Source organism: Oryzias latipes, chromosome 6 (genome assembly GCF_053564925.1).
Source record: "Oryzias latipes strain Hd-rR chromosome 6, Olatipes_Hd-rR_3.1".
Classification (NCBI taxonomy): Eukaryota; Metazoa; Chordata; class Actinopteri; order Beloniformes; family Adrianichthyidae; genus Oryzias; species Oryzias latipes.
This window is the reverse complement of record NC_136242.1, coordinates 15,661,554-15,675,186: the sequence shown is the minus strand read 5'-3', so window position 1 is coordinate 15,675,186 and position 13,633 is coordinate 15,661,554. Positions and strand designations below refer to the sequence as shown.

General features: G+C 37.8%; 1 protein-coding gene across 4 annotated transcripts in view; it reads right to left on the bottom strand.

Moving 5' to 3' along the window:
* LOC101170674 (A disintegrin and metalloproteinase with thrombospondin motifs 20) overlaps positions 1-13,633 on the bottom strand; it is a 91,231-nt gene that overhangs the window by 40,703 nt on the left and 36,895 nt on the right. For all 4 annotated transcript variants that reach the window (XM_023955653.2, XM_023955654.2, XM_078949306.1 and 1 more), the window contains 4 exons: positions 4,781-4,926; positions 4,409-4,590; positions 2,812-2,948; positions 2,431-2,548 (listed from right to left, as the gene is read on the bottom strand). In XM_023955653.2, the coding sequence (XP_023811421.1) occupies positions 2,431-2,548; positions 2,812-2,948; positions 4,409-4,590; positions 4,781-4,926 (583 nt within the window). The remainder of the gene's footprint in view (positions 1-2,430; positions 2,549-2,811; positions 2,949-4,408; positions 4,591-4,780; positions 4,927-13,633) is intronic.

The following is a 13,633-nucleotide window of genomic DNA, read 5'->3' as shown; positions in this document are numbered from 1 at the left end:
CAATCAGGGGTCATTTGGCTTTGGTGTTTCTGAGTGATAATGTTATATTATGTCTATCTCTGGCTGTTGGAGAAATTTTCATGACAACTTCAAACTTTTCACCTTTTTTTTATAGTTCACAACAACATTATGCAACTCTTCTGCCATTGGTTTGTACAGCTATAACCTCCCCTAAGGTAAAACACCAAAGAAACCATTAGTTCATAAAGAACGCAGGAGTGTGTTAACTGCAACGACCGTTAACAGCCAACACCTCACCCGCAGTTTACAAGCAGCCTCTGAGATCCTTGATGTTTTAAAAAACTGACCACATGCAAACTTTTGTCACTTCAAACAATCTTTTAACTGTAAAAAAATAATTACATTTTATATTTAAACATCATTAACTAAAAAAGGTTGATGCTTGAGATGAGAATTCTGGAAACATCTTTATGTTTACACTAATGTGTGAACATTTAAGTCAGCTATATTTAATATCCATAGATGTTCTGTCGATGCATTTATCACTAGTTTGCAGAAAAGAGGAAAATGGGCGAAAAAGTGTTGAAAGATAAAAATAACTAAATGGGCTAACCAAGGGCAGAGCTAAAGGGGACCAAGAGGGGGCTAACTGTCCCCCCAGTCAAAAGCTTTACCACCCCCACTTGTCCCTGAATTTTAGAGTCAATATTGGGTAGGGTGTCAAATTATTGCGTTATTCGCAATTAGTTAATTACAGACAAATTAGAGCGCTATATTATTTATGGTCTCATTTTTATTCTATAACTATTGTCATGTTTCTCAGATTTAAAAAACAAGGGTCCAACTGTTTATTTGCATGTACGTTTTATCAGCTTAAAACACCTCTTACATCGTTAGCCGCGCACGTCTAGGTGTCTGTGCACTGCTGTGTACACGGTATGTGCTGCGTTGCTGCTGAACGTCATTAATGTGCGACTTTTTAGTTCATCACAAAAGTAGTGCAAACAAGCCCACAACGCCATAGCTTTTACGTTATATTTATTATAAACCCCGTCGAGGTGTTCGTTATCATGTTTTAATGGGGTAGAGGGCATATCGCATTGGACAGTAAACTGTGAAATAAGGTATGTCAACATGTATTACAGAATTAATAAGAAGTTTGTGTCATTATTTTTTGGTTTGCTCAGAAAAGAGTTCCTACTGTTTTATGTGTGAGCACTCTGCACCTGATATTTTGGTTTCTCCTAATTGATTGAGATTGAAAAGAAATCCCCCTTGTTGTATAAGTAAAGGTTGGAAGTCTGTTTTATTAGGAAAACTTCATAAAGCCAGTTTTTTAGTTATAATTTGATCTTTTACTGTGCCAGAGTATCATGAATTCATATCAAAATATCTAAAATTGAGGCTTTTCACAGCAAGTATTAGGTTAACGATAATTGCAATTAAAAATATATTGATTAGATTAATTGATTACAGCTGACGATTGATTAATCACTCACAGAAAATATTTGCATGACAGGAAATCATCAATATAATTAAATAAATAAAGCTGTTTGAAATACGTATTTTTAATCCTTTCATTTGTAACAGCCGTCCACTCTGCTGTTCTCATTTGCCATCCTAATCTTCTGCCCCCCATTGCTCCGCCACTGGTACCAACTTAAAAAGATTCTTTAAAAGAACCTCTTGATCACTTAAATGCACTATTTATAAAAATATCATTAGGCCTTTTTGGGGTAAATTGGATTATAATAAGGAATCTATAATCATAAATGATGTATCTTTTAGTTTGCTTAAATGTTATTTTTATTTGCTTTTTCATCTTAAACTAAACTTCATTTTGAATAGGTTTCTTAAACTAATTAAATTATGTTAAACTGAATTTAAATTATTTCTAAAATTGACTTGAATTGAATTTGTTTCAATCAATTTGAATTTGTTTCAATCAATTTGAATTCAAAAGCCACAACAACAGTGGGACAGTCTGGTTGGATGACTGGATGACTGGTTTTTATCCACACAAGCCAATTTTTCACAGATGTTGTCAGCATCTGGTTTGGTTCTATCCATCCCCTAACATGTTAGCCATGAACAGTAAAGAAAAGAACATGGACAGAGATGCATGCCACCCCCCAAAAATGGTATAGCCCCAATAATGCATCTGTTGTATTTTTGCCTAGTAATAGATGGAGTCACCGATTGTTCTAAATTTAAAATGACATTTTTACAGAAAGTGATCAGATTTGTTTCTAGTGCTTCCAGTAAACGGGATGCTGATATAGCAGTTATAAAAAAAACTCTCATGAAACTGCAGTGGTGTGGCTGAAAAGCACGCTGGTGTCCAGCATGTCCAAAGCAATCAAATGGATTTGAACGGCTCAGTGCTGAGTCACATATATCTTTAAAACACTGCTGACATAATTCATGCATAACAGTGCTATTGCTGGGCAAGGAAGCAGCAGAACTCACCATACTGAGCATCGTTGAAGGTCCCTGCCAGAGTTTTACAGGATGAGTTGTCCCCTCCGCACACGCCACATTTGTCATTTCTTGCCTTGGAATTAAGCACATGGTCGCAGCCTGCTTGCTGAAGAAAATTCAGAGAGAAAAGAGATTTCAGCATAAGCATACCTCACCTTCGTAATCTTAAAAGCTCAAGTTAGATGTTTGTATTTGAACAATACTTCTAACACAAAGCTGAAGTTAAGAGTTGAAGGTTTTTCTGACTGTAATGCACCATGCAATGCATTTTCTTTAAGCTGTTTAACGATGTTAGATTTTGCATTGCAGATTTCATGCCTGCTTTTCACAATTAGATAACAAAGAGATTAAAAAAATAAGAAGGTATACCCTGCAGAGTCCCTGAACACAGATGTCATACGTGTCTGGACCACACGGAGTGCCATCAATGACGCGGTCCTTTAGCTGATAGTACATCATAGCACCAGCCACCCGGCAAAACAGCTTACAGCGATCCTTCATTAGTACTAAAAAGAGAAAACGTATAGAAACTGAGAGAATTGAACTTTAAACAGAAAATTACATTTTGACAGAATCTGAAAAATCATTGTATTTATTTGTTTCAGTCTACTCTTGCACAGTCTTTCCCTATATTAATTTATTTTCTTCCCCCCAATGTTTGCCAAAATTCTCTCTATATCTGACAGTATATTACACTATAAGGGCTGGACTTATTTGTTTGTTCAAAAACAGTTAAAAGAATGAATCATTTGCAGTAAATTTGCCAGATGTGAATGTTGTTGCTTTGGTCACGTCTGCAGGGACTAAGCTCCAGCTGCATAAAGGAAAGCAGCCAGAAAGGTCTCCATGGGGCTTCCACATTGCTCTCCTTATTTTAACTTCACACTAAAGAAATACATTTTAAGATGCAGTTTTACATTGTAACACTAAATAACTCTGATGTGATAATTATGACAATAATTTTGCAGTTACCTTCCAATTTCATCACTTATAAAGATAAGTGTCCTAAGTGACACTTATATAATATAAGTGACCTTTAGTGGCCTACTTCCCATCATCCATCTGTTTACACACTCTCCTGCTAGCTTACAGCCCCTCACACCTCCAACCTAGCATCACTGGTGCAACAAAAATTGTGAACAATATCAGAATTATCCAGCTGTACAGTATTGAGCAAGTGATGCCAGTTCAGATGAGGAAAATTAAGATGTAAATGGATTTATACGTCTACAAGTAGATGCATCTTAATGCAGCAGAGCAGAGAGCTTGTGGCTTGCTGTGGTAGCTTCTATGTCCCACCTAAAAGCTTTTTCCAACAGCATTTTTGTCTGCAGCAGGTAAACAACAATTTAAATAAAGAAATACTCAGAAATGCACTTGTAAGCATAATTTTCCTAAAATGTGTCCTCCAGCATCAGAAAATGCCAAAATAACTTATTAAAAACACCAAAAACACAAATGTCATCAGAGATGGGTCTTTAACTTAGACTAAAAAAATCTGTTTTTCTTTTTTTTTTAAGCAGCAAGGGTGGAGAATGCATGAAAATCATATTTCTTGATTTTTTTCAACTGGATCAGTACTTTTGTGTGCAATTATTCTTTTGTTTGCCTGCGTAAAATATTTTACTTTTCCCCCCAAAACCCACCATAGAATAATTATTTCTAAAATAGTAAATAGTCAAAAAGAAAAACATCAACACACACACACAAATGTTTAATGTATGTATACTTCATGATAAACATTTATTCGTTTCTATTGAAGCCCAACTGCTCAACTAATTTTTTAAATTTAAATTAAAGAATATTTATATCATAAGTATCTTTATGTCCCTCAAACTTTTTTGGAGACAAACTGAGAATATGCAGTCCTACATTACATACATGATATTGTCTGCATGGTAAATTGTAAGTCGTAAATGAATCTCTAATTTTGCAGTTTTGAAATTGCATGCTTGAGAGAACTTACTGCCGCTGTATTTAGGGACCCAACGGACATTGGGAGTCAGGCCGTTGATGTTAAAGTGCTTGCCGTCAAACTGCGAGCATTGCTCTTCGCGGAAGTCCTTCTTTCCTCTTGGACATGGCTCAGTGTTGCAGGAGCGAAATTTCATCCGGCGGCCCACGCAGAATCGACCGCCATTTCTTGGCCTAAAATAACAGCGGATCGATCAAAAAAGCTCTCAATCCAAATCAACCTTTTGTGCATTTCAAGAAACGCCTTTTACTTGATTCCATAAAGCTTACAACATTCAATAATCTTTCCTAAATTTTGACTTGACTCACATCGTTTTTAAACACGCTGGTCAGATGTTTTGTTCATTTCTAGCATCTTACTTACTCAGGCTTTTTGCAGTCTCTAGTGGCACTCCTTGTTCCTCCTCCACAGGACCTGGAGCAAGCACTGTAGGGTCCCCAAGGACCCCACTCTCCATGGACTGGTTGCAGGTCCAGTTCCTTGTTGACACACATTCCGTGCCTGCAATACTGCATGTGAATACACACAAACATCCAAATTGGGTTGAAACCAATGTCTGCAACCTTTGCTAAAGTACAAGGTTGTTCCTCTTTGCTTTTTTGACCATAGATAATGTTTAGTTTTTATGAAATACTGATTTTGCTAAATGAATGGAAGAGAACACCAGATACCTGTTCATGTCTCAAATGTTAACTATGTGGAAAACTGCAATGAGGAGAAAATAAATAAACACAGGGATCAGGGGCAGCAGTGCTGCAGTGTTAGAACAGTCGAACTCTGATTGGAAAATTGCAGACTTGCCATGAAGTGTCCCTGGGCAAGACACTGGATCCCACATTACTCTGTGTGGTTATAGGTTGCCGTCAGCGTTACTCAATGTCAGTCAGCGTGACTGCCATGTGTGTCAGTGTGTGAGTGCGTGTGTGAATGGGACTCAGTAAGGCCATATAAACTTTAAAGAAAAAAAAACACTATACACTATTAACCATCAGCAGCAATCCCTAAAACTATAGATTGACAGAAGAGGAGTTGTAGGACCTGTATTCCTCGAGCTCAAGAAAGCTTTTGACACGGTCAACAGGGAAATCTTAATCAAAAAGTTACAACGTTTAATCTTTCACCAAGAACTCTACTCTGGCTGGAATCTTTCCTGACACACAGGAAAAAGCAAGTCATAATCAATAATACAGCATCAACAAGTGGTGAAATTCAGCTAGGGTTACCCCAAGGCTCACCATTATCTCCATTACTATTCAGTCTTTACATTGTTGACCATCCTAGCTGCTGCCCACCTAATGTGCAGTGTCAGCTGTATGCAGATGATGCTGTCATCTATGTTCATGCTGGGAACAGATACCAAGCAGCTCAAGAACTCACATCAGCCATGAAAAAGGTCTCAGAATGGCTCCAAAGACCCCAGCTGATTCTCAATGTATCTAAAACCGTGTGTGTGTATTTTTCCAAAAGCTCAACTAATCAAGAAGAAGAAGAAGAAGAAGAATGGAAAAACTACACAATCAGTCACTGAGTATAAATATTTAGGAATAACAATAGACACACAATTAACATTCAAATCACACACCAAAAAGGTTGTTAACTCAATTAAATTCAATTTATTACATTTTAGACACATAAGAAACAACTTAACTCTGGAAGCTGCTAAGACCTACTGTATGACCAGCTGGACATCAGCATCTAGAACCATTCTGAAACCTCTAACTCAGGGGTGGACAACCCTGGTCCTCAAGAGCCTCAACCTTGCCTGTTTTCCAGCTCTCCTTGGACTGCTAGATGCTGATAACCTAAATCAGGTGTGTTCAGTCAATCAGGAAGTGAAATCACTAATCAAGTCAGCTAATCAAGAGCAAGCTGGTGAGGGTTAGCTGGAAAACAGGCAGGGTCGAGGCTCTTGAGGACCAGGGTTAGCCACCCCTGCTCTAACTGTTCACAAACAAGCTCTGAAAACTTTGGACAAAAAGCCTAAAAGCCACCATAATTGTGAAATACTTCAGAAACACAATCTACTGAGCTTTGACAATAGGATTCAACATGCAAATTGCATTCTTGTCCATAAAACCCTTCACAGTCTGGCTCCTCCCCCACTTCAGGACTTTGTCAAAAAAAAAGACAAAGGCAGAAGCACCAGAGCAAGTTCAAGAGGTGACTACATTATTCCTTCCAGAAAAAGCAGCTTTGGACAGACTGTTTCTTCCTTTCGAGCCTCTCAAACCTGGACCACAATCCCAGAAAGCATTCGAGAGCTCTCCACACTTCCATCGTTCTCAAAACAATTAAGATCATGGCTGCTGGAAAACCAAACTTGTAATCACAGCTAACTTTAGGGACAATGCCAGAAAACTGTTTGCCAAACAAAAGTAAAAATAAATCATTGGGGGGTGAAAAAAGTGGTCACAGTTGTCATAGTATTGTTCTGATTTTGGCGATTTTATAGATGTATACTTTGGAGAACTATGTTTCTTAAACTGTTTTAAACTTAATCTAAGTTTTGTTAATTTTATGTCATTTTATTTTATCCAATTTAACGTTACTAATGTACTTTTTTACTTTATTTTATTTTGTCTGTAGTCTCTTGGTGGCTGGCCATGGTCAGAACAGGACAGAGGATGGAAATTAGCCTAGGCTACAATCCTGCATATTTTCAGTGTCTCACTAATTTTAGAGCACTCCACACTGTTCGTTGTATGCATTGTCCTTTAAATAAATAAATACAAAATACAGATGAAAATTTCCGACTATAATAAAAGCAAGTTCTGTAATATTCTCACTAGTTGAAAAAGGTTACACTAAGATCTCAATCCCACGGATATTGTTCGTAAAGTTTCAGTGTTTTATACAAAAGTAACTCAAGATTGAAGAAAAGATCAAACAAACTCAAATCAAGGAGGCTCAGGTTTACAAAAACAGGTTTGATTTACTCCTAAAGCAAAACAGGCTTGAGTTGTAAACACAAAATTTCATGATTAATGATGGGATACACTAAACCCAATGTGACAAAAAATGAAGTGCTTGATATCCAATAGTGTGTACCCACTAAAACGCTTTGGCCAAGAAATGAAAGCAGGTCTCCTGTATGCAAAGCACGTAAAGGAGATTTTTCTCTTTTTCAGTGTGTAACCAAATCCTCATTCTGTGCCGGCAATATAGGAGGGTCCTGTTCTGTGAAAGAATGCAGGACAAGACGGCGTCTGTCTGGGTACCAGCCGTTAGGGCACACAGGCACGGGGGAGTCATGATAAGGAAACACTAGAGTCATGATAACAGGAGGAGCAAAGTTCATTACTGGTTTGACATATGGAACCCCCTTCTGGAGCTCAACTGTGCCACTGCAGGCATCTCGTCATCTTTGTAGTAATCCTTTTTCTTTTTATGTATTATTGTTTTGTTTTTTTTGCAAGTTATTTCTAGTGTAGGCTTAAATCAGTAATTTCACTCATAAATATGTACATTGAATAAGAAATGCATATACAAAACTATGAATCACCTAAATTGTTTTTTTTAATATGATTGACATCAGGTCAAGTCTTATTTAAAGATCCACTCCAATGAAAATAGTGTTTTGGTGTGTTTAACATGTCCTTATGTTCTTGTTCTTTCTCGTGATGGATGACATATATAAACAAAATGAGTAGCAGACTAAAAAGATGCTGTTTGTAAAAACTTGCAGTTGTTACATACAAACTTGGCAGGTCATAGGCTCCCTTTTCCGCTCTGTTCTGATGCATCCACTTGCAGACAAATAGGTACATTAACGCATTAGTTTTTGTTATCTGAGCTGGAATTTTGCTCCGATATTGCTCGTCATTTTTGTTTTACCGCTAACTTATCAGGGGCGGAAGTTTAGAGTGTAAACAAAAAGATAATGGGAAATCAGCACAGGCTTACTCTATGCCAACAATCCTGCCCACAACGCAAGGGTGAATTTCTGATGAATTCTTGCCACTCTGCAGAAATCAACAATTTGATTTAGTCAAAGTTTTTTGATCTTTTACCAAAAAAAAAACAGCATAATCATAAGTAACCCTTGTGCTATCCTAGGCACTTTCACTTTGGGAGTTGGGTCATCTAGACCCACTAGACAGTGCGCTGAACCTTTTTTCTTCACTGATTTGTGATCTTCACTGGTGTCCATGAATTACATGAAATCATTCCACCTTTATCCACCTTTGTCATAGGGAGAAAACGTCAATGTAAGGGTGGGGTCATCTATGATAGCACAAGGGCTAAAAGACCACTGGGAACACTTTTACAATAAATCAAACAATGATTGGAGTGTGACTTTAAACAATTTAGCTTCCTCCTTGGGCAAGTCACTTCACCCTCCCTGCCTCCAGTGTTGCTCCACTGGTGTGTGAATGCGTATGAATGTCCCGGTGATGGGCATAGAGGCCTTAGGCAGCCACTCCTCTGTCAGTCTGCCCCATGGCAGCCGTGGCTACACCAATAGCTTACCATCACAAAGTATGAATGAGGAGTGAATGAATAATAGATACATTGTAAGCACTTTGAGCGTCTGAAAAAGCACAGATAACCCAATTCATCATCATCATCATCATCATCATTATTATTAGTATTATTAGTATTATTAGTATTAGTAGTAGTAGTAGTAGTAGTAGTAGTATTAGTAGTAGTAGTAGTAGTAGTAGTAGTAGTAGTAGTAGTAGTAGTAGTAGTAGTAGTAGTAGTAGTAGTAGTAGTAGTAGTAGTAGTAGTAGTATTCACCCGGACCATGGTATAATAAAAGATAAAGCACAATAAACCTGCAAACAATAAAATTGATTTTTTAAACATATATTCGCTCTGTCTTCTTGCCAACTCTGTAGCTGTGATTCATTGAAAAAGCGACATAAATTCACAGAGAAAAAATAGATAAAACACAAAGACAGAGAAGCTGATTGTTGAGCAACCTCAGCAGCTCTGAAACAAACAAAAAAAAAATTGAAGACTCTGAGAAACACATTCAAGAAGTCCAAAAGCTTTCCTTTGTGGAGGCAAAGACATTCCCTCCCCTCCCAGCTCTCACATCCCCCTTCCCCCACATCAATTTAGAAACTGTCAACCCAGACCTGACCATCCCCTCTGTATAGCTACCCATCCCCCTTATCCCCTGATGGGAAATTGCAAAAAAAAACCATGCAGGGACCACCACAGTGCAACCAGGCAGCTGGACCCAAGGAGCTGTCAAACACAAGGGGGACTGTCTGTCAGAGAGGACCAAAAGACTGTGTAAGCCTCTGAGGCATTCCACCCTCCCCACTGGCAGCCTGTGTTTACAACTGCTTTGTGTGTCTTGAAAAGGTGATGTAGGTGAAAAAAAGACTTTAAAAAATGGGGAGGGGGGGCAGTGAAATGGGAAAAAAAACATCTGTGTGAGGTGATGAATGTGAACATACACATAAAGTGTGTGTTAAAAAGGAGAGTACAGAGGATGTGGACGCATCCGGGGTCATGCTTGGTTTCAATTAGCGTCTTTGTGAAGTGGGCAAACACACCCGGGGAAACGCTGATGTGAAAGTCAGCTTTCCTAGAAGGTTGGTCAAACATTGACCTGGGTTGGTAAGGTGGTGAGAAATTTGAAGGTCTTGAGACCAACCAGTCCAGCTGTGACAAGCATGCATTTCAAATTAGGAATCTTACAAACTCTTACACCTGCACATGCTCATTAGTCGCATGCACATCGTGTGCTGTAACTAAATACATCATTTGTGCAGAAAAATGTGCAACTTTTGTACCACTTGGCTGTCAAAACCCGTAAAACACACTAAATAAAGTTTACCCAACTAACCCATAAAAGGATAAAGAAGGGTCATCAGCAAGCTAATTGCAACAGGGAGGACTGTGAGGACAGCAGCATCTGCTCTGAGATTCTCAGCTGGCTGGTTTGAAAGAGAGCACCCTGTAATTCCCAGGAAACCGTTGCAGGGAGCACCTTATTTCGAAAACCAACCATACATCACTGCAGGAATGAAAAGGCAGAGAACTGATTTGCTCTCTCATTTTCACACGGTTGTTTCCAAAAAGCCAACACCTTTCATGTTGTGGTATCTTTCAGAGATTGGGGGCTTACCTCAGGATTGACCCATAAGGACTTATTTTGACTCCTGGCCTCAAACATCCAACCACTTCAGCAGAGGACTAAACAAATAACCAAAGGAAACAAAAGTCACATCTGGAGCCATTTGTATAAATCCGACAATTTGGACCACCACTGCTGCTTTTCAGTATTCTTACACTTTTATATGTCTTTTGACCTGAATTATATTGAGGTAATAAGAGTCAATTTTGGAAGTACAGATAAGGGAAATCAATTGACTTGACATATGTTTAATTCTTTGTCCCCTTTAAGACTGCCATCATGCAACCGTGACCTAAAGCAGACTTTTATTTTACTGTTTTACCTAGTTGGGTGTCCCATTTTCTATATTCCTATAAACAGGTGTATTTCAAAGAGATGTAAAGGTTATCATTAGAGAGAATGAGTAGTTTGGCTCACTCAGCTGTTCCAGTCAAAAGCACTTCAGTGGTTTTACTTTTACTGTTGGTGCTCTTCACTTTGCAAATACAGTACATACTGTACTTCCTGTAGTCAACTCTTCAAAGCTGCATCCTATTTATGTTTGCTTAAAGGATTTTTTAATGAAGTACAGCCCGACATACACCAGTACACAGCAGTCAGAGAACTTGGAAAAAAACACTAATGGTAAAAATTTGGCAAATAAAAAAATGCATTGAAAGTAAGTGAAAAGGTTAAATAACCACATAAGAAAAAAAAGAGAGAAAAAACAAATATTCGCACATTTTGCTTCACAACTGGGTAGTTCTAGGTGGGTAAAATGGAAACTGCCAAACCCTTTTCAATGTCCTATTAAGCTCATCTGTCTTAAACAGGACCATTTTACCAAAGTCGATGAAAGGAAAACTCATTTCTCACATTTTAGTTGGATTTGGTAAGAAATGTTAACATTTTTTACATTTTATTTGTATTTGGCTTGCTTTTGAACTGCACTCTTGTGAGCATGAACATCACTAAAATTGTCTTTTTTATTCAGGGAAGCATAGCCCAAAATGACTCAGACCACAAAGAAAGAAACCCACCCCCAAAGAAACTCAGTAGGTATAAATAATATAATAAGTCATCTCACTATACATTAATATTCCTATGTGGAACGTTCGTGGATAGCCACAAATTTGGGTAGGCATCTAAAAAAAAAACAATTACATTGATACTTTATTTATCCCAGAACGGGGAAATTCTTCTCCACATTTTGACCCATCCCCTGGGGGGGGGCAGTGAGCTGCAGGCTGGCCGTGCTCGGGGGGCGACAGCTGGCTGGGAAGAGCGGGGATCATTCTGCCAACCCTTTGGCTGTTGGACGACCTGCTTTACCGCCTGAGCTAAACTGCCGCCAATTACACATTTCCATAGGATTTATGTAATAATTGCGTATAAACTACGTAAAATACACATAAAGTGCATGATTCTCAACCCCCAAACATTTTGAACAGCACTAAACCAAATTCACGCAAAGACCTGTTGACCAAAACCCTCGATGGAAATCTTTCCAAAGGGACGAATGACAAACGCAATAATACTTATGAATTACATATATCACACATGTATCACGAAAGACCAAAATTTCATAGGTGGAAAGTGCGCAAAATGTACATAGTGGCATGGTCTTAAGCATCTGCATCTTCTCTCTTCTACGGGTCTGCCAATAATTCTTTTGTTTTTTCATGCTGTGGTTCTTTTTTTCTTTCTTTTCTAATTATAATGCATGGTGTCACTTACCTTTCTTGGTATACTCTGCGGTTTTCTCAGTTTTATGTGTTTACTAATACAAAAAAAAAAAAAAAAAAAAAAAAACTTCTAGACTTAGCATCAATTTCTTCTCAACTCTGAACAGGGGCCTGGTAAAAAAATAAATAAATAAATAAAAAACTTGACTTCATTTCGTGCACTAAATTCTATATCACATGTCATATGCCTACCAACAACAACCCACATTGAACAATTACTGTGTTTTTCAAACAATAAGTTGTTCCGGAGTATAAGTTGCAGCACCCAAGGATGCATCATAAAGTAAAAAGTAATCATATACCAGTAAATTGCACTTTTGGGAGAAATATATTTACCAAAATACGGGGACAAGAACGGACATTTCATCTTGAAAGGCAAATCATAATAACAAAATAGATAACGATAATAGACTGAATAAATGCACGCTTTACTACTGTAGCACATAGATCCTTATTTATTTATTTATTTACTTCATGAAACACAGGAGGAATCTAGTAAATTAGAGAACAAATTAAAGAACATGCTAACAAGTCAACTAATATATGTCACTTCAAATCACTAAATCTTGAATTTTTCATCCTCTGTGTCACTTTGGAACAACTCCGCCAAGTCTGATGTAAGACTGAGCAATGCTTCTTCTCTCTTGTGCTGCTGTCAGTAGAAACTACAGATACACACACCTAAAAGCGCCCTCTAGCGGTTTTGCTATTTTTTTTAAATCACATTTAACTGGCACCTGAGAATAAGTTGCACCCCCAGCCAAACTATGCAAGAAAAGGTGATTTACTGTATATATAAGAATAAGGTAAAAAATATATATATATTTTTTGTTTTGTTTTGTTAGCCGAAAGTAACATCATTACTAAAATTAGTCACTCTAGCAAAGGCAGGACAAGTAAACATGATTTCCTCATTTCCTAAGATAAATTAAAAAAAACAAAGAGTGTAACATCCATTGTTAACCTAAAGGTCCGTCTGTTTGACTAATGATCAAGTAAAAAATTTGCATTGAGTTTGGTGGATGTTTAAAAGCTCAAGATGATGCAAATGTTTTGACCAATAATAGCATGTAAAATCTAGAGAATGTAATGATTGCCTTTTTTCCCTTCTTGGGTTTTCTTAAATGTTTCTACTTGTTTGTGTTCTTCAATAGAAAAACTGTCACAGACATAAACTGACTGTGCTGTAATTAGACAGATGTATTTCTCTGCTTTCACACAGTCTGCAATGAAAGCTGTGCTCAGCGGACACTGTAATTCCATCAGCAAAGTATGGGATTTCTGAAACAACAATCCTGTTGTTGCCAAAGTCTACAGAGATACCAGTGATGATGGCAAATTAAAGTGGCAACATCCGGAGAGGATCCAGGGATTAGTTGACATAGACACTGATACCAG